Here is an 18,961-nt window from a genome sequence, read left to right on the forward strand (position 1 = left end):
TATTCCAGAGAATCAACGCCGAACTGTTAGGCGCTAGTTTGGACGTTGTTCCATTAGGCGTTCTTCTCTGACGCCGCACCATCCAGCGCTTGACTCATTTTTTAACCAACGACTATTTTTCCCAGAATTCTATTTCTACATGTTTTTCAATTTCTTTCAATCGTAGTTTGTTTAAAAATTTGAAAATTTATCAAAGTAAATGTAGCCGTTTGAGAATTTGTAATCTTCCATTACATTGCAAAACGAAGTTACAATGTTTTAGAAGAAATTTAAAAAATATATTAAATTAAAATAACTTAAAACATAAAAAGCTACATTGAAATTGAAATCCTACTTCTAAATAACTTAAAACATAAAAAAAATACATTGAAATTGAAATCCTACTTCTAAATAACTTAAAACATTATCACTTTAGTTTAGGGGATAGGATCCAATCCATAACGAGCTAAAATCTCGTTCTTCCATAATTTGTAGACGGGTCTCTCATATTCTTGTAATTCATCCAAGGGTTGTTGTAGGATCTTCATGTCTGATTCTCTTTGTTGTGTTTGTGCCAAGATTGAAGTGTTTTCTATGTTCTTGTTTAGATACTCTTCCTCTTTTTCATATTTTTCTTCTCTTTGTGCTTGTGCGTTTTCAAGAAGTTCGATGAGTTTGTCCATTTTTCACCAAAGAAGTATTATGAAGAAAGCGTGCATATGAAGTCCTAGTTAAATATGTAATGTAATTGTAAACGTACTTAAGTGATAAAAAAAAGTATTATGGAGTTTACGAGACTAATTAAAATGTCTACTTATTAATGAAAGTGTGCTTGATTAAAATTAAGGGATATTGTGGTTCCATTCTCATAAAATGTCTACTTAAAATATGAAATTTATTCTCTATTCTCATAAAATGCACCATCTCCTTGAAGGTCGTATTGGTCTTCGTCGGTGTCCACGTCGGTTGTACCTTCATCAACTTCCGGCAAGGCATCATCCATAACCATGTTTGAAGTATTGACGCATCATACGAGCATCCGCATCTACACATTTTCTGTGCACCGTCTGAAGGGTCTTGACTTCATTCGGGACGGGTTGATGTATTCCCTGCCTCCTCTGAGTCTCCAAAAGTGTAGTAACCGCTAAAACATTCGTCTCAATATCATCTTCATCATCCGGAAGGCCAAACAAAATTCTTCTCAAAGCTCCTTGCATAATGCACCTAACACAACGAAAACATAAAGCTTTATAACACCCCATGACGCAAAAAAACTTAAAACACGCCATAAAAATAAATAAATAAAAACACAAATAACACTCCATAAAATAAAAATCACTTAAAAATTTCGTGAATGGAATCGCACCAAACCACCTTCAATCAGTCACAAATTTTGTGATGCACAAACCCACGGGAGGAATTCGTAAACCAACTTCTAGAACTCAAGATCTTTGAGAATCATTTGCGGTGGAGAAAGGGGACATTTTTGTGAGAAGAACTGAGAATGGAGGAAATGTAGAGTTTCTGTGAATGTATCGACTCTTCTCCACGCCGAACAGAGCGGCGCGTCAACTTAGCTGACTATGGTCAAAAGTCGCTTGGTTCAGCGTTTCTCAAACACTTTACTGTTAGGCGTTTAACGCCGAATTGTTAGGCGTTTCGCTGCTAGATTGGCCATCCCATAGGGGTTAGGAGGTTGCACATGCTGACGTGGATGGTCAATCTAGCAGCTAAATATCTAGCCCATAGGACTAAGCCTTTTTTTTGTGAGTTAATTAAGCAAAAAAAGTCTAACTTAGGAGTTAGAAATCCGTATACCATGATGAGTAGAGTTATCTAATGCTGGGTTTAGCAAAACCGCCTTAGCATTTGATATGCCTACTTCTATAGCTGTTCTAATACATTCTGGAGTTTCTTTTCTCCATTTACAAGTTGCGCTAAAGCTCCTAGCTTCTTTGGCCATTAAGTCCGCTACATTGTTAGCTGATCTTGGAACAAAATAAAAACCTAAAAAATTATTACACGATTTAATATTTTGAACCAAAAATCAGCATTTTGATTCAAAATTGCCGGATGGCATGAATTCACCTGCTCACTGGAAATGAACCACGTGACTCAACATCTGCTCAATAATCCAAACTGCTCAAAATTTGTTTCGTGATTGTATCGTAACTGAAAATCTATTATGTGACCGAAAATTTATAAAATGACCTTAAAAGTTACTCCTACACCGTCACGCAAAATCACAGGAGTTTAATGTGAACTAAAATTTTCTCGTGCCACACAGTATACTTGGTAATCCAAAGAAGGCTATTATTGGGGCTTCACTTGGATTCTTAATATCCAAAAAAATGGTTATGAGATATCCTAACACATATACAAAATATCTAGATTATCCTTTAATTAGAAGTGATTTTACATCCAGGTTTGAATTAATTCCAACCGTAGAATCTTATTTGCATGTAATTGTACGTCCAGGTTCGGATTAGTTCCAACCATAGAAGCTCATTTTACGTTCAGGTTTCTTTTAATTCCAACCGTAGAATCCGATTTTACATCCAATTTTCTTTTAATTCCAACCGTAGAAGTGATTTTACGTCCAGGTTTGGATTATTTCCAACCGTAGAAGTGATTTTACGTCCGGGTTTGGATTAATTCCAATGGTAGAATTTTATTTGCCCAGGTTTGAATTAGTTCCAACCGTAGAAGCTCATTTACGTCCAGGTTCCTTTTAATTCCAACTGTAGAAGTGATTTTACGTCCAAGTTTGGAATATTTCCATCTGTATAAGTGATTTTACGTCTAGATTTGGATTATTTCCAACCGTAGAATTTTATTTTACGGCCAATTTTTCTTCCCGCAAAAACTTTGTCTCAGAATTCACCAAGTATATAACAAAATTCATTAATTTAATTTTTATCTAATTAAATTAAATTAAAATTAACTAAATAAGGGTTGTTTAGTCATTACAAAATTATTTGAGATAATGAGTTTTTGATATTGCTTATGAGTGACCCGTTTTTGTCCTATTAGGTGACGCTCTCTAATGAAATGTGACGTCCCAATAATAACCTTCAATCCAAAACAATGCAGTCTACCTCATGGGTAGATCAACTCAGAAAGTATTTACTTCGGAGGTCAAAATCTATAAAACCTGTGGTGCTGCTTATTTTTCTCTTTACCTGTTTATTTTATTTTTATTTTCGCATAAATTAGCAAAGGTGCTCCAGGGGTTAGTTACCGTTACCGAATTCCCCTTGTAGCAACCTTTACTGCTTCGAAATCTTTCAGGTAACGTTCCCGAAATCCATCTTCCGTGTTCCGTTTTTTTCTTCAAGATTTACGGATAAAAAAATTCCTTAAAACCGTCCGACTCCAAAGTTGCACTTTAAGCTTATGATAAATTGTCTCAGAGAAATATTTTATCTTTTTATTCTGTCCCTCATAATTGAAACTTGAAATGATTTTGATACATTTGAAGTTCATGATGAAGTCAAAAAAAAACAAACAAACATATACAAGTCTGGCTCCTTGGCATGAGGCATTGATAGTTTCTTCACTGGTCATGTGTAGGATATGGAGGAAATTTCCGAGCAAATTGAGAATGAGGTGGAAGAAGAGGAATACGTATTACTTGATCTTGAAGCTGTTTATAAACAATTGCACATCCCACCAAATGCGCCCTACGTTCTATCTGTATGTATCTCCTTCCAAACGAATAATGTGATTCCTACTCATGTTTATATTCTAACTTGTGAAGTATAATTTGTTCAGTAATGTAATCTCTTCGATTTGGTAGGGTTTGGATACTTTGAATCCAGTTTTGATCGTAGGCGACAATTTGAAGTTGGTAAGCTTTTGGACTGCAAAATACTTACCTTTTAAGTGGCAATGTTTTTATGGTTTATTTAGACTGGCAGAGTAATGTGGTTTATCACTTCACTGAATTGTTGTCACAGATAGGAACGTACGAGGAGACAATTGGTACATGCCTCATTTTCTCGGAAAAAGGTGAGTCTCGATAATGCGAGGAATAGCTGATTTCTGCAGGGTTAAACTAAATTTTGCCTTGGCAGATGGTGGTCCTTTGGTGCACGAGGAGACGGGCCCATCAGATCAAAACCTTTTCAAAGGGATGTGCATTGTTGATCCGAATCAAACTTCAGCCAAGCAAGTAAAACCTATTACCAGACTCCAGAAAATTCTCAAGTTTAGATTGGCATCTGAAGTTGATATTCATGACCCTGCAGTTAAATGATATCTACCTTTTATTGTGATGTATGAATAAATTTTCCACACTGGGAAATCTAGTTTCTAAGTATTATTGAAAAAAAAAACTGAAACACGCTGGTTAAAGGAATTACTGAACTTTTCCTTGCTAAACATTTATTGCATTTTCTTCTCAATTTCACTTTAATTTCATTTTCCCAAGCACCCATTTAGGGTGTATGAATCTTAAAAGTAATCGTACATGTAGTTAAAATACAGCAACAATCACTGAATCGTCCTCCTAATTCTGCCGGCGAGTTGATTATGGACTATTTAGTCTGCTTTTGTGACACTAGATCTGTCACTCCAGGTCTGAAAGTGCGGAGAAAGACTTCAGCAGTCTGATGTTCTACCTTCTGCCTTCCTTTGTCCCATCCATGCTCAATAGCAAGTATCTCAATGACTCGTGGCAGAGCATGTGTGGCAGCATTAACATCCAGAAAGGCCAGCCTCATTCTTCTGGCAATGAAATCGATGGCAGTCTCGCAGTACTCATTCCTGGCACAGTAGGCGACTTCAGCCTCTAGATAAGGGTAACCATGGGCAAGCCTTTTCCCAAGATCTTCCTCCTGCATTCAATGAGAGCGCGGAAAAATAGTGTCATCCATGAATACAAGTAACAAAAGACGCTGCAATACGACGGCTGGTTCATACATGCACACAAGCTAAATGTGTGTTTTTTTTTTTTTGAAGCAAGCTAAATGTGCATAGTTGGGGAGCAGCGTCATGAAACAATTGTGGGATTAAGGAGTTCAAAGAATGGCTCCTTGACAAAAAAAACATAAGTGGACTATGCTTATACTGTAATGCTTACTACCACATGAGTAAGTGAATAAAAACATCACCATTCAAGGGATGGCTTACGTCCCAGTCTTGAAATGATGGCGTCCTTTCATAAGTGACAAACAACAGTGAGAAAATGGCTATTAATATTCTAAATTCCAACCTGTGCAATAGAGGCCACTTGCGTGGCCATGCTTCCATATGCACAAGAGAGGTGCTTGGCAATTGATGTGTCTAATGCTCCTGGCACCACTTTCCCCTCCCTTGTCTGCTTCCTGCGTACAACAGATTGAGCCAACTCCACAAAAGCTGAAGGTTTCCACCCTTCTGCACCTACAATGGCTAGGTCAGCTGTGGCACATGGCCTTAAAGGATTCAGGTCTCCATGCTTGATGGCAGCATCAACTGCATCTTCCGCCATACTGAAAATTTAGATACATTCAAAATTACTGTCTCCTAAGACATGAAGCTAATGAAGAAACTTCAGCATTTCAGCTCTGACACCAAAAACGTATACAACACATCAGATTGACCATTTTGCGGAGATAGAATACCTAATATAGAGCAATTTATTTGTTAGGGTTATTACTTTGTTTCTGATTCATAGCTTCCCAATTTTGTTTTAAACAGCTAAAAATTGATATGCAGAAAGTAAATAACGTATCTTCTTTTGTTTTACCAAAACCTAGGCCCTACGAAGAGAGGCAGGTTTCATGAGAGTTTCTGGATTCCTCAAGATTTTGTGTGACTAAATGAAGTACCTTTGATAAGTAGTCCATTTTCCACCAGAAATAGTTATCAAGCCAGGACAATCAACGTGTACAAGATGATCCCTGGAAATGCTTGCTGTATCCTTAGCTGAAGGATCAATAGCCAGCGGACGTATACCACTCCATGTGGAGAGAATATCTGAATTCCTAACCTGAAATTTAACTGAATATTAGCAACCACCTCATGCATTCAGGGTTCAATTTAAGTCGCTTGAGAATGACTGTAACAACTAACAAGTACACCGAACTTCCTGCAGAAGAAAAAAAATGATGAAAAGAGAAAGAGGAACATCTAAAAAAAGAGGGGTTTGATACTTCAACTGCAAAAGCTCAGCTATTGTAATTTAAACTGATCAGAAGATTCAAATTTTTAAATCTGATAAAAGATGCCTGAATTTCTTGACCTACTTCACTGCAACATTAATCATCCTACAGGGCCAACATCTGAGGCGTTGCAGATTCAGAGAAAGGCCTCGGCAAGTTATCCATCATAAACCCAACAGGTGTATAACACTTATACTACTGTGATGATAAGAGACTGTTTTCCAAATTCATTTTGATTGGCACCGAGGAAAATATATGATGTAACATTGAGGTTCCAGATCATATTTTTTATGCAACTGAGGAAGTGAGAAATTATCCAGTTCTCAAATTTTGTAAAATTTTGTTTAGATCGCCTAAAGATGGGGAAAAATAAGTAATAACACAATATAAACTAAATCATAATCCCAGTTCATTTAGTGTGTACCTTGATGCTTAAGTAATCCTCAATGGCATGGAGGATAAAATCTATTTCCTCTGATTGTGGCTGGGGGAGATCAGTTATAGTAGTACTAGAGTCTGTAGTTCCAGCCAGAGTTTTACCTCTCCAAGGTAGCATAAACACTAGACGACCATCTTTGGTTTTAGGAATTAGTAATCCCATGTCCTCTGGAGTGAAATAATAAGCACCACATGGGCACCACTACTTGGACTGATAATGTTTGCTGCACCGCTGTCAGCCATCTTCCTTAGAAAATCACAAAAAGGTCCAGCAGCATTTATGATAACCTTGGCATACACATCAAACTCCTTTCCTGCAGAAAAATTACAGATCACTCACAAGAATGGATGATGGACAACCATGAAAATTGAGACAGAAACCTACAAACTATTTGTTGCTGGCTACAGGTACAATTGATTCATCAATTTACAATTCCTTCAAAGTAAATACTAACAATAAATAAAATAAACACCCAATCAGATCATACTACCATACCTGTTAGGTTGTCTCGAACTCGGGTACCAATTACACGACCAGAGACTTCATCCTTAAGGAGAGAAACTATTTCCACATGGTTAAGCACTGCCGCACCAGCCAAGGCAGCAGTGCAAGCTAGTCCAATATTGAGACGTGAATCATCCATCTGCCCGTCACAATAAACAACTGCACCTCTCAATTTTCGACCATTACATTCTTTTGCAAGAGTTGGAAATACAGTGACAGCCTTTTGTGCAGGGTAATATCGTGACAGTCGCAAGGTTCCAGAACCAGCAACAAGATCATACACCTTCAATCCGGCCCAATAGTATACTACTTCAAACCAGCTATAACATGGGGTCATAGTAGGAAGGGCACGACAAATGTGTGGAGCATTTTGAATGACACGATTGCGCTCTTCAAGTGCATGGAAAACTAATTTCAGCTGGCCATAATCTAGATTGAAAAATGCTTTCTCCAGATAGCGAACTCCTGATTTATACACAATATATAGGATGTCTTGCTTAACAAGAGGGGAACACCATAAAGGAACTCTTTTCATAAGCATATCAAGAGGAAACAAATTGCAAAAACAGAAATAAATAAGGAAAGATAGAGTCTCATAATGAGAGAGAGCACACTATTTTACCTCCATGAAGAAGCTTAGTCGACCTTGAAGATGTACCGGAGGAAAAATCTTCTCTCTCCACAAGCGCAACACGTAATCCTCGGCTAGCAGCATCAAGTGCAATACCTGATCCAGTAGCACCACCTCCAATCACCAGAACATCAAAAGGACTTTTGGAATTGCTTCCAGACATCTTTTCTTCCTGCTCTTTTCTACTTGGAACAATTCCATCCCTCGATAGAATGTTCTGCTTAACCTCGGATCTATCTTTGGCAAACAAATTCCCCTCGTTCAGACCCAATTTTACTGCAACTAATGCAGCTGATGCTTCAAATATTATACGACGCATTGAATCCTCACATCAACCACTGTGTCAGGCAAAGTCTCAATAAATATGAATAGAAAGGTTGGGTCATTTTGTGAACCAAATGTAAACAATTATTACCGGAAAAAAGAGATCTAAAAAAAACAGAATATAAATTACAAAAACAAAACCTAATCTTTTCTGAAACTGAAATGGCTAAATTTTCAAAGAATTATACCTACATGCAGATAAAAACAATATGCATATGTCATTGAAGTCGTAAAGCAGTAACAGACCTGTATTAGATCTCTGAGTTTTCCTTCGTTTCTGGACCGAAGGAAGAAAAACATCAGCATAAAAAACCACCAACAAGGAAATGTTTTAACGGAGCATCCGTGATGATAGAGAAAGAGAGAGCTTTGAAGTGAGCATTTAATGTATGTGCGCGTTAAAACGTTTCCGATTTCGGAAAGATTTGGAATAATAATAATGAAGAAGATAGGGATAGGGTTTACAGAGAAGGTGGAAGTGAAGATAATCATTTTCTCACTGTCAGTAGTTACATCATCAGAGTTCAGACCATAAAAAGACCCAACCATCACTTCAATTATTGCCCGCGAAAAAAAAACCACTTCTGCCGTTCCTTGTTTTCAATTTTCTCTTTTTAAATTGTTTAATTATGAGCAGGTGTACAATTTAGATGTTTCTCGCCTGGTCTTGCTAACATGCGCTTCAGCTCCTTCTGTTTTCTTTTTCCTGCTTGCAAACTGCAGTTTACAAGAGACTCGGGGAAACGTCCTATGGTCGTGGGGTGGAGCGAATTTGTGGAGCCGTTTGCTGCTATGCATATGGATGGAGAAAATCACATCGGCCATGCTATCAATGTAAATTTTCACAGATGCAGACCCAAAGTTTATTGCAAAATTTTACAGATAAATTTCTACTGCATAGCCCGTAAAGGTTTTTCAACAAGACATACTTTACCTGGCACATTTTGATTTCTGCTATTACAACATTTATGCATGTCAACTCACACTTGTTTTATTAAACATGCATCTGAGATTCTTCCGTATATCACTGTCTCTATGTTTATTTGTTGTTTTGAGAGGTTAAACAAGCTAGAAATGGAGTTACCTTTCACTTTTAATGCAGCAACTTAATGTAGCAACTTCAACATTTCTTTGACTAGCTTAACCCGTTTGTGGGTTCAAATGGCTTATAAGTTTCTAAAGCTGAGATCAGATATACAAGATGATAATGCTTCTTTTACTTGACGATTATCAGAGTCCATAGAGAGAGCATCTTCAAAGAGTCTTCTTGCCTGGTGCAACAGCTTTAGCTTTTCCTTGCTATATCTTGGCCGAAGTTGAGATCTTTGGCGCAATACCATACCCCATCGGAACAGAGCTGCAATTCACAAAAAGATCATTTAGCCGAATTGTCTTTGATAAGTGAAATGTTAAAAAAGCATATTATCTCAATGAGAATCTAGCATATATGACAAATCATTCAAATTACAACAAAGGAAGGAGCGTGTGTGAGTAGATAACATATCGTAACTGCTAAATATTCAAATTCAATCTCCTTCCGGGATGTTCTATAAGCTAATCAAAAGAATATTCTGAATCGTACCATCAGACGCATATGCATTGCTCTTGGATATCATAGCATCAAATTTATCGATTGCGGCCAGATACACCTTGTCAGCATCATAAGCCGCTTCCTGCAAAGAGTAGAAAGCAATAACTTACACAGAAGCAGACGGAACTTTTGTTACTAACTTTAGTTGACCCAGATATCTAAGTTTTCTATAGTACTGCTAAAGTGCTGCGACAATATAAACAAGTACTAGCACCAAAAAGGGGTCCTTACCGGCCCGATATCTGAAATCAACTGAGCACGATAAGAGAGAGCGAGACCCCAGTTATAAAGTGCCCTCACATCATTCCCGTCGATGGATAAGGCCATCTTGTACTTTCTCCCTGCTTCAACAAGGAGTTCTTCACACTCTTCACACACATCAATTAGAGTAGAGGTAATCTTATCCCGGCTCATGACTTGATTATCATGTCCCTCGGGTTCTACCCTATACATTTTCTCCCTAGAGAAGGAATCACCTGTTGATAGGAGAGTTCTCAGCTCACGACTAATCTTTAATTTGAGCTCACCATGAAGAAGGAAAGTGTTCCCTAATTGACCCACAGCTAGTAAGCTCATGGGTTTCGTAGATAAGGCTTTCGAGAGTAATCTAGCCGACTTGTACAGTAGAACCTCAGCCCTTTCTTCATCAACTTTACCCTTTAAGCATTCCCTAGCTTGTTTGAGGAGGTTAGTAGCATCCATCAGATGTCGGTCAAACTCTACATCTTCTGATATCATTGCAGATGTTGAAGATGGCGCAGAACCCTCTTCCATATTGCATCTAGATTGACGGTTCCCTAATTCGAAACCATTTTCCAAATTCTCCGGTGTTTCTCTCAAATCAAACCTGTGCATCTCATTCTCAACGTTATTTTTGTTGCTTGTGTCAGCAGCATTGGACCTTGTGAACTTTTTTTCTTCTTCCAAGTAAGTTTTATCTTCCATATCAGATGCCCTGGCCTCAACCTTCCCCGGTCTGACATTGAACCCAACATCCAATTGATCACGGAAACTCTCTATAGGTGCCTGCACTTTCTTTCTGGACCCATATCCCATCTTGTTCATGAACTTGGGTGTATTGCTCTGATTATAATACTCCTCGTTTTCAAGTAGTTTCCTAATATCTCTCATTGGCTCTACACATTTCTCATTGCCCATTCGTGGTTCTTCCACATTTCTAGAATCACCGCCTAATATTTCATCTCCAAGCTGATCATAACCTGGGTTTCTAGAGTCCTCGTGTACAGAAGTACCTATTTTCATGTTTCCTACGCTATTCATGGACACTCGATTTAAACTATCATCATCATCTCCAATTCCATCAGCTATTTTACTTTCATGAATTTGATCATTCACCATATTTGAATTCAGCTGCTCCATCCCTTCTCTTTTACTGATATTTTTTGATATGTTAGCTTTAGAATCAACGGAATTCACTTGAAACATGCCACCAAAGAACTGAAAAATATTCAAAAAAGTTCCGCCTACATCCCTTTTTCTCTTACTCGACAGCTTCTGATTCAATTTTTTCTCAACTTCTCCACTATCAACTGATTCTCTAACAGACTCACTCACACAATCAGGTTTACCTATATCATTTGTCGATGCTTCCATTACATTTTTCTCTCTCACAATGTCCAAGCTTATGTTTTTCAGTATATTATGGTAACTCTCTAATTCACCCACTTGTACAAAATTAGAATTCATAGCTCCTTTCATTTCCTTTTCCAGATTAGCTATCCTATCATTCAACTCATTAAAAAATTCTACTGAATTCCTCAATTTCTCAGCATAAAACCTAGGAGGATTCTCTTCTTTAATTCCTTTGTTATTACCAACACCAAATCTACTACGCAATTCCTTAATTGTAAAACCAACACCACCTCCACGAATAAACCCAAATGAAAATCCAATTGCAAAAACCAAAACTGAAGCTGGAAACACTAAAATTGTAGAAACCTTAACCCTTGAAATTGCTAAAGCTGAAATCAAACCTATAATAAACATGAGAACATGCTTACTATCATCAATTCCTACGGAAACAAGAAAATTCTTCAACCTACCAGATTGACTTGGATATTCAATAAGCTTAAGATCATCCCATCCACCATAGTTGGAGGAAATTGAAGCAGGGGGGTTGGAAATTGAGCAAAAATTAGGTTTTCTTGAATTCAAATTCCGTCTGTGATTGAAAAATTGAAGAAATAAACGTTGTTTGGAAGGAAATGATTTGGATTTGAGTCGAGGAAGAAATGGTGATAAGAGAATATTACGGGTGTTGAGTGTAAATTTTTTGGAAATTAGGGCTTCCATTAGAGTTTCTAATTGCAGAGGCAGGAAATGATTAACACGACTAGAGTGTAATTGTTGTAATCTGCATCCACAGGCAGAGATGACGAACTTCTGTGACTGTCATTGACGAGGGTATTTTGGTCAATGTTTACGAGATCGATTTGTAAGAATATGTAATTCGTATCGTAACCGTAGATTTAAAACTTACCAGAGGTAAGAAAGAGCTACAAGACTCGTATGGGATCTCATCCTACCGTATTATGGTAAATCAACGCCAATATATAACTAAATTCTCGCCAATGCACTCAAACTACGGTTCGTTTTTATTCACCAATTCTCTCGGTAACTCCCTAAAAGTAAAACAGTACAATTTCATAATCTCAAATTTTACTCGAAAAAGAATCAAAACACTAAAAACAATGGAGGATTAGTAATTCTCCATTGGTGCTGCTCTGAAACACTTGGTAACTTCCTCATTTGTGGGCTATAGCAATGAGAGAGGGTGCTTGAAGCTTTGAAGAGTTCTTGAAAATTTGAAATGTGAACATGAGCTAATGGACCTGTTGGGCTTAGGTGCCGTTGTCTTTGATGAACTTATTCATTCACATGACATGAGGTCTAGGTCACGCTCACGTATAACGTGGTGAATTTTGGGGTGTCTACAACTTTTTCTTTTCTGTTTTCTTTTTTTATTTTTAGAAGCGATTTAACCTTGGACTGAAGACCGAAGCTGTGGAGAACTTTTTTTTAATGGAATCCTTAGGTTAACTCCTGTGGGCTAAATTGGAGTGCTAGATTGGCCAAAAAGTGTTGCAAATCAAAAAATAAGTGTTGGAAAAAAGTTAACAGTGATAGTTGATAGTTCTCTCTCCTACCAGGTGCTCGCAGTCCAACTATCAGCGAGATTGAAACGCTGAACCATTCAGAGTTGGGAGAAAATTTTCTAATCTAACGGTTGAGATTTAAAACGCCGAACGGTTCGGCGTTATATGGTGTTCCCGCTGCTAATCTAGCTGCTAGATTAGCCATCCCATAGGACTTAGGAGGTTGCCCATGTTGACGTGGATGGCCAATCTAGCAGCTAGATATCTAGCCCATAGGACTAAGCCTTAGGTGTAGGCGTGGATTAAATCTTTCCTTTGCCCTGCTCTTTCCACATATATAATATTCCTTCCCTTTTGAAAACTTTAGATTTGATTTCAATTAGGGGTGAGCATGGGCCGGTGTGGATCGGTTTTCGTCTCATCCGCATCCAATCCATTACACTACGGATTTCAAATTTGGCATTCGCATCCAATCCATATCCAATGGATACACGGATGGACGGATTGGATGCGGATAATCCAATGGATTTTTTTTAGTTAAAATTTATGGTCCGCGAGTTAAAACCCCAAAGGTGTCACTATCCATTCACAAAAAACCCGCCAAAACAAAAGTAACACAAAAACCCCAAAAAACAAAATATTGATGAAACCAATTTTGAAATTTGGGGTTTTTGTATCAATTTTTTAAAATTTGGGGTTTTTGTATCAATTTAGTTTAAGATGGAATTTTAATGAATCCCAGCATTTGAGTGGGGTTTTTGTACCACAAGTTTGGTCACCTTGAGTTTTTATGACTAGTTTTGTAAAATTTATAGTAAAGAAAATAAAGCTAACACAAATGACTCCTTATAAAACCCACATATCCTATATATGTATACAAATGTAAAAATGTCATGTGCAACACCCCAGGTAAACATCTTAAAAATTCCTAAATGATCCATAGTATTTTCAAGAACTATATAAATGCCTTAATTTAACGGATATGGATGTCCAACGGATTTTCAAGATTGCATCCGGGTCCCAATCCGTTATCTGTTGGATTTCAAAAATTCCATCCGCATCCAACTCATTAACGAATGGTCCGGACATCCATCCGTAAATGAACGGTTGGTCCGATTAAATTCGCGGGCAAATGCTCACCCCTAATTTCAACTTCCAAGCCTCACTTTCATGAAAATTCACTGCAAACAAAGTACCCTACAAATCCAAGGCCCATCATACCAGCACAAGCTTACACCACTGACTTTAGATTTTTAACCTATGCGTGAAATTAAATGTGAGCCGAACATAAGAGATCTTGAGAGCCAAACTTGTAACCATCAGCGAGAAGTAATCAAACTGAGTTCAAAACCGATCCACAGAGAAGAGAGAAAAGTTGCCACCAACAAGGGAAATAAAGATTGAACTTCATTGATAAGGCTTTGTTGTTACAGGGACAATGACTACTCCTTTCCAATTGAAGACAAGAAAAGAGAGAGGCTACATCATAACTTGCATCAACAAAAACAAAAACCCTACTTCACATTCCACACATACCTACCACACAAGCATTATCTCTAGAAAACTACCAACAGAACGTGCATTCATTCATCAATCAAACTCAATACAAACAAAACCACAAACATAGAATGGGACCATACACCCACACCCCAAATAGTAAGCACCGCTCTCTCTCCTTTCAGGAGATGGCTACAAACTTTTACTTACACTCTGACAACATCAAAAATCAAAATACACAAAACTTGAACAAAAAGAAGAAGAAAACCCGATATTGGGCCTTTACCCATCGGCTATACGCTTTTATCTTCTCAAAAAAACAAAACAAAAAGTAAACCAAAAAACAACTCTACTTCTTCCTCTAATATAAAGATGGTAGTTGCTTTTGCTTTGATACCTTGAAAAGCTAGGGGGTTAACTATACGACTCACACGCCAACATTCCAATTTCCACATCTATATAGTAAAATCTACACGACAGTACTTCATATGTATGTAATTACTTCGTAGTAATAGTGGTAGAAGATGAAGGGGACAATTACTTGGGTAATTTGGTTGTTAACCTCTGATTTTCTTAGAGAAGTTAAGGCGTGAGGTATAAGTGGCTTTAGGTGACCAGTTCCTAGGGATGACTTGTCTAGCGGAGAGAGTTCTTTTGCTAGAAAGTGATGTTAATTGCAGCGAAAATGGTCCGTTCAACTTTGCCCCTGTGTTTATAATCCAATTTGCGCCCCATAAATGTTTCATCTTTAACCAGTTAGGTGAGTCTACCTGCAATTTAGAGCAAAATAACTCAACTCACAATCATAACCAAATTCTACTGATCTAAACTACTAAAATAGGGTAATTGCGATTGGAATGGGTGTGGATATATACCGTTTTTATGTGCATCGATCCGATATCACCATCCCCGTCCTCGTATTCAACTAGAATGGATAACCAGAACTGGGTTGATCCTTCATTAACATGGAATGCAATGTTCCTACCTCTGTATTTGCATGGAGTCCTGCAAAATTGAATCGAAAATTATGACTTGGATCCAAAGATAGTAATATAATCAATGAAATTTGGTTCCAGTAATAGTGGATTGCTCAGGTAATAGATTGGAACCAAATTGGTGAGACCCCTACTTTTAGGGGGTGCAAAATGGTCCCACCCATGTTGAACACCAGAGAGTTTGTACTACTTTATGGCAAGAAAAGATGTCCTGTTGACCTAATAGTCATTAATGGTTGGACCCATTAAGGAAAGAATTTAATCGACACTTTACCGGTAAGAAAAAAAAAGACACACAGTGAAACAGTACAATTCGATGAAAATCAGGAAATTAATCAGTTGTAAATTTTACTTTCTTGTCTTTGGGCTCTCATCCTCAAGTTCCCATTAACATTCTCAAAACTAGTAGCAACTCACTTCAGTTTTCTTAAACTACTTTTCGTCAAAAATAACCTCGAAAACTAGGTTAATTACATTAAAAAATTAAAGAAAAAAGAAAGCCATTGAAATTCAAGCTAAAAATCTTTTAAAAAGAAAGAACATTCCACTGATTTAAGGAAGTTGATTGGTAGAAAATAAGGAAGTGGATAAAACGTGGGTAAACAAGAAACACTGAAGAACTACCAGTAAACGTTTACTTTTCCACTGATAAAACGGTAGGTGAAGTTACTACTCTGCTAGAAATTAGTAGTAGAAAATACTAAACGGAAAGTGTAAGTGAAAAACATACACCGAATTTCATCTGTCACCACTGAGAAAATAAAAACACACTTGTAAAAGAGAATCAAACAAAAAGTACAAAACAGAAAAAGACCGTTATGGAGAGAGAGTGAGTGTGAATTAGAAGAAAGAAAACACAAAGCAGATGGTTTTAGGGAGGAAAGTCGGTGGTGTTTCATACCTTCTGAAAACGACTGTGAGTTCACCTCGGTTCCTGAGCTGAGCACTATTACCAGCAATGGCCATACGACTAAAAGCAGCACCACTTAAATCGAAATGGGTATGATTAGCTCTACAGCCCGGACATTCATCTGTTATAATTACAGTAACAGCTCTTCTTGAACATATACTTTTATCTAAACACTTCACTTTATAACATGCTCCACACCCTTCTCCATTGTTAAATAATACATCACTCACTGCTCCTACTCTTGTCCTAAACGGTTTCACATCTACTAATGACCCATATCCGCATGCCCCACCTGTTTTAACCCAAAACAAAAAACAACAATTAATTACCTCACCGTAAACATTATTAATCATAATTAGAAAAAGTTAATCAAGTACCTTACTGAACTCGTCACATGCATTCTCAAAAACTATGTTAATTTAGCTTAAAATAAGTGATTTTTTGACTGTTAGGTAAGTTACTCACCGGTACTTCCGTCGCCCATAGGGCTGCCGTACCAGGTAGCAGAGGCAGAACGCCAATGTGCGTCAGTAATAGGTTTAAGAGAATGAGTTTGAAGAAGAAGAAGAGAGAAAAACACAAAAAGAACAGTAATGTAGGAGCTGAAAAATTGGCGGGAGTTAAACATTTTGTTGAATGTGGGACGTCAGATTTCCGGTTGACGGAGAGTTCTAGAGAAAAAGAAGAAGAAAAGCTTGGAAAAAAACTGCCGACAGTTTCTTTCACTCTCGCCAGGGACCAGAGTTTCTATCTCTCTCTCTTTCTCTCTGTTTTGTTTTGCTCTTCAGTTCAGATCGGTAGAAGAGAGCATAAATAAAGAAAGTTTTGAGGGAAGAGGAAAAGCAAAACAGACATGGGTTTTGTGTTATATTACTGAAATGCCATTCACTGGGACCCACTCGACGGTTATTGCGGTGAACCCGGCTAACGGTCGAGATTAGTTAGGTGTGATTGTGATGATTTAGGGATTATTTTGTCATACTGCGTAAATATCTTCCAGGTTCCCACTTACACTAATTTATTAATGGTGTTTCTTCTGTTCTTCTGTTCTACTGTTCAGATTGGTTAAGTTGTCGTGTTAGTAATGAAGATGAAGAGACAGTAAAATTTAATAGTGTCAATACATGAAAGATAGTGGAGATCTATGGAAGGATTTTAACTAATTAATGATTTACCACATTTTATTACTGACATTTCTTTGCACGCTTTACCTGTTTTCAGGTTTATTTAGTTTAATGGGATAGTCAAAGAAATGAATTTACTATTTATTAGAGTACCTTTTCTTTTTTAATTTAAAGATCAAATCATGAAAGTCGGGCATGGCCAACTGATGAAATTAGTGTTTAGATCTTACGGTGCACGATTCTTGGAAGATTTAGGAAGCAACAGGGAGTTTGGATACAAATCTGTTTCTGATTTTACAGAAATATAAATAAGTAGTAGAAATCAAAAGCAAAACTATTTTGCTTCATAAAAAGTTAACTTTTCGGCTTCTAAAAGTCGTTTTGAAATTTAACATCTAAACTGACTTTTAACATTTCGGCTTCAAGAAACCAAAAAGTTTTTTCTGATGTGCTTTCCAAACAGGTTCCAAGTGTTTACCTGGGAAAGCTCTTGTTACTTCGGAAGTTGCTGACGCCGTGGTTGATGCCTGGTCAAATAGCTTCTTTGGAAAACTATTTACTTCTGACATTATAAAAATTTCAAAGGTGAAATAAGGCCTATTTGTTCCTCGGAAGAAATATAGTAGGATTGAAGTGGGGTTGTGAGAAACTGGATTGCATGGACGCTCCAAAAATGGTCACTTATTTGTGTCATATGCGCATCCGAGTTCGGACTTACCATTCTTCGCGCAAGACACATTAGTGACACTATATGCATATGTCGTATACTATTTTAACATGAAATTATACTAATAGTGCTTATATTCTTGGCATATAAGTTATTATATTGATATATATGATTATTCGTTCACAAATTTGTTATTTATCAACAATTTATTAACATTGTTTAAAAATTCATGCATGATATATATATATATATATATATATATATATATATATTAGCCAGAAATATTACTGATTTCATAGCGTGTCCATCTCCTAGTATATTGAGAAGTTACGTGTCGCATGGTCGTGTCACATCGTGTCAGCATCAGTGCAACCCAGGTGGGAAGGAATCTTTTCTTTTTGTTAGAGCGTTGCTCGATCGAACTCGCAAGTTTGCTATATCAAGCTTGTTGTCAATGTTAGAAGCACAAAACTATATCTTGATTTCTAATCTACTAAATTCAAGTCTCCGATTAAGATTAAATTACGGTAGTTAAGTATCAGACATTATTTTATTGAATATTCCTCGAAGATTGAAGACGGAAGATCAACAAAAAGGTATATGAAGACTGGACCATTCTACATGAATTACCATTCTGTCTATACGAGACTATGTCGTATGACTTCTAGTAAATATAATATTGCAAAGACTATGTCGTATGACTTCTAGAAAGAGACTATGTCAAGTTTGTCTTGTTAAACATATCGAAATATGATTTAAGCAATGGATGCTCACATGTTCTCATACGTGATTGTGTCTTCTTACTCCAAAGACCATGACTCGAATGTGTCAAGGTATTAGTCATCGTGTCTGATACGTGATTGTGTTATAATTTGAGGTCGCGCTCGAACTGAAAAAGTCGTTCTACTTCTTAACTTATGCTCTATCTTAGCACTCAGCTCTAGGACCTTACGATTTTCAGTTGTTCAGCTGATGTTATACTTTTTCATCTACATATAATTCATCGGTATATAAGCACTACCCAAGTAGTCATGCTAC

At 37.2% G+C, this 18,961-nt stretch overlaps 3 protein-coding genes and 1 pseudogene across 3 annotated transcripts; 1 reads left to right on the plus strand and 3 right to left on the minus strand.

The window, feature by feature from the left end:
• Positions 1–3,131: 3,131 nt before the first annotated feature.
• LOC113306554 (general transcription factor 3C polypeptide 6-like) lies at positions 3,132–4,358 on the plus strand. Its single transcript, XM_026555480.1, has 5 exons — positions 3,132–3,270; positions 3,553–3,675; positions 3,779–3,829; positions 3,939–3,990; positions 4,056–4,358. The coding sequence occupies exons 2-5, from the start codon at positions 3,556–3,558 to the stop codon at positions 4,235–4,237; spliced, it is 405 nt and encodes a 134-aa protein (XP_026411265.1). The 5' UTR covers positions 3,132–3,270; positions 3,553–3,555; the 3' UTR covers positions 4,238–4,358.
• Positions 4,359–8,714, minus strand: LOC113306547 (annotated as a pseudogene).
• A 220-nt stretch (positions 8,715–8,934) lies between these two features.
• On the minus strand, positions 8,935–12,044 carry LOC113306536. Its single transcript, XM_026555465.1, has 3 exons — positions 9,846–12,044; positions 9,606–9,696; positions 8,935–9,380 (listed from the first exon to the last, which is right to left on the minus strand). Exons 1-3 carry the CDS (start codon positions 11,925–11,927, stop codon positions 9,190–9,192), a joined length of 2,364 nt encoding a protein of 787 aa, XP_026411250.1. The 5' UTR covers positions 11,928–12,044; the 3' UTR covers positions 8,935–9,189.
• A 2,075-nt stretch (positions 12,045–14,119) lies between these two features.
• Positions 14,120–16,924, minus strand: LOC113306562 (expansin-B3-like). The gene is made up of 4 exons (XM_026555493.1): positions 16,598–16,924; positions 16,124–16,424; positions 15,103–15,232; positions 14,120–14,997 (listed from the first exon to the last, which is right to left on the minus strand). Exons 1-4 carry the CDS (start codon positions 16,758–16,760, stop codon positions 14,785–14,787), a joined length of 807 nt encoding a protein of 268 aa, XP_026411278.1. The 5' UTR covers positions 16,761–16,924; the 3' UTR covers positions 14,120–14,784.
• Between the last annotated feature and the right edge of the window lie 2,037 nt (positions 16,925–18,961).

This window comes from Papaver somniferum, chromosome 1, assembly GCF_003573695.1.
Source record: "Papaver somniferum cultivar HN1 chromosome 1, ASM357369v1, whole genome shotgun sequence".
Classification (NCBI taxonomy): domain Eukaryota; kingdom Viridiplantae; phylum Streptophyta; class Magnoliopsida; order Ranunculales; family Papaveraceae; genus Papaver; species Papaver somniferum.

What these genes read in the sequence shown, in the direction of transcription:
- LOC113306536 (XM_026555465.1), bottom strand. Translation starts at nt 11,927, where the DNA reads ATGGAAGCCCTAATTTCCAAAAAATTTACACTCAACACCCGTAATATT. An exon ending in TGATTTCAGATATCGGGCCG is followed by an intron (nt 9,697 to 9,845) that starts GTAAGGACCCCT and finishes TACTCTTTGCAG; the next exon opens with GAAGCGGCTTATGATGCTGA. An exon ending in CAATGCATATGCGTCTGATG is followed by an intron (nt 9,381 to 9,605) that starts GTACGATTCAGA and finishes TGTGAATTGCAG; the next exon opens with CTCTGTTCCGATGGGGTATG.
- LOC113306562 (XM_026555493.1), bottom strand. Translation starts at nt 16,760, where the DNA reads ATGTTTAACTCCCGCCAATTTTTCAGCTCCTACATTACTGTTCTTTTT. An exon ending in CTCACAGTCGTTTTCAGAAG is followed by an intron (nt 15,233 to 16,123) that starts GTATGAAACACC and finishes TCAATTTTGCAG; the next exon opens with GACTCCATGCAAATACAGAG. An exon ending in GATCGATGCACATAAAAACG is followed by an intron (nt 14,998 to 15,102) that starts GTATATATCCAC and finishes TCTAAATTGCAG; the next exon opens with GTAGACTCACCTAACTGGTT.
- LOC113306554 (XM_026555480.1), top strand. Translation starts at nt 3,556, where the DNA reads ATGGAGGAAATTTCCGAGCAAATTGAGAATGAGGTGGAAGAAGAGGAA. An exon ending in TAGGCGACAATTTGAAGTTG is followed by an intron (nt 3,830 to 3,938) that starts GTAAGCTTTTGG and finishes TTGTTGTCACAG; the next exon opens with ATAGGAACGTACGAGGAGAC. An exon ending in CCTCATTTTCTCGGAAAAAG is followed by an intron (nt 3,991 to 4,055) that starts GTGAGTCTCGAT and finishes TTGCCTTGGCAG; the next exon opens with ATGGTGGTCCTTTGGTGCAC.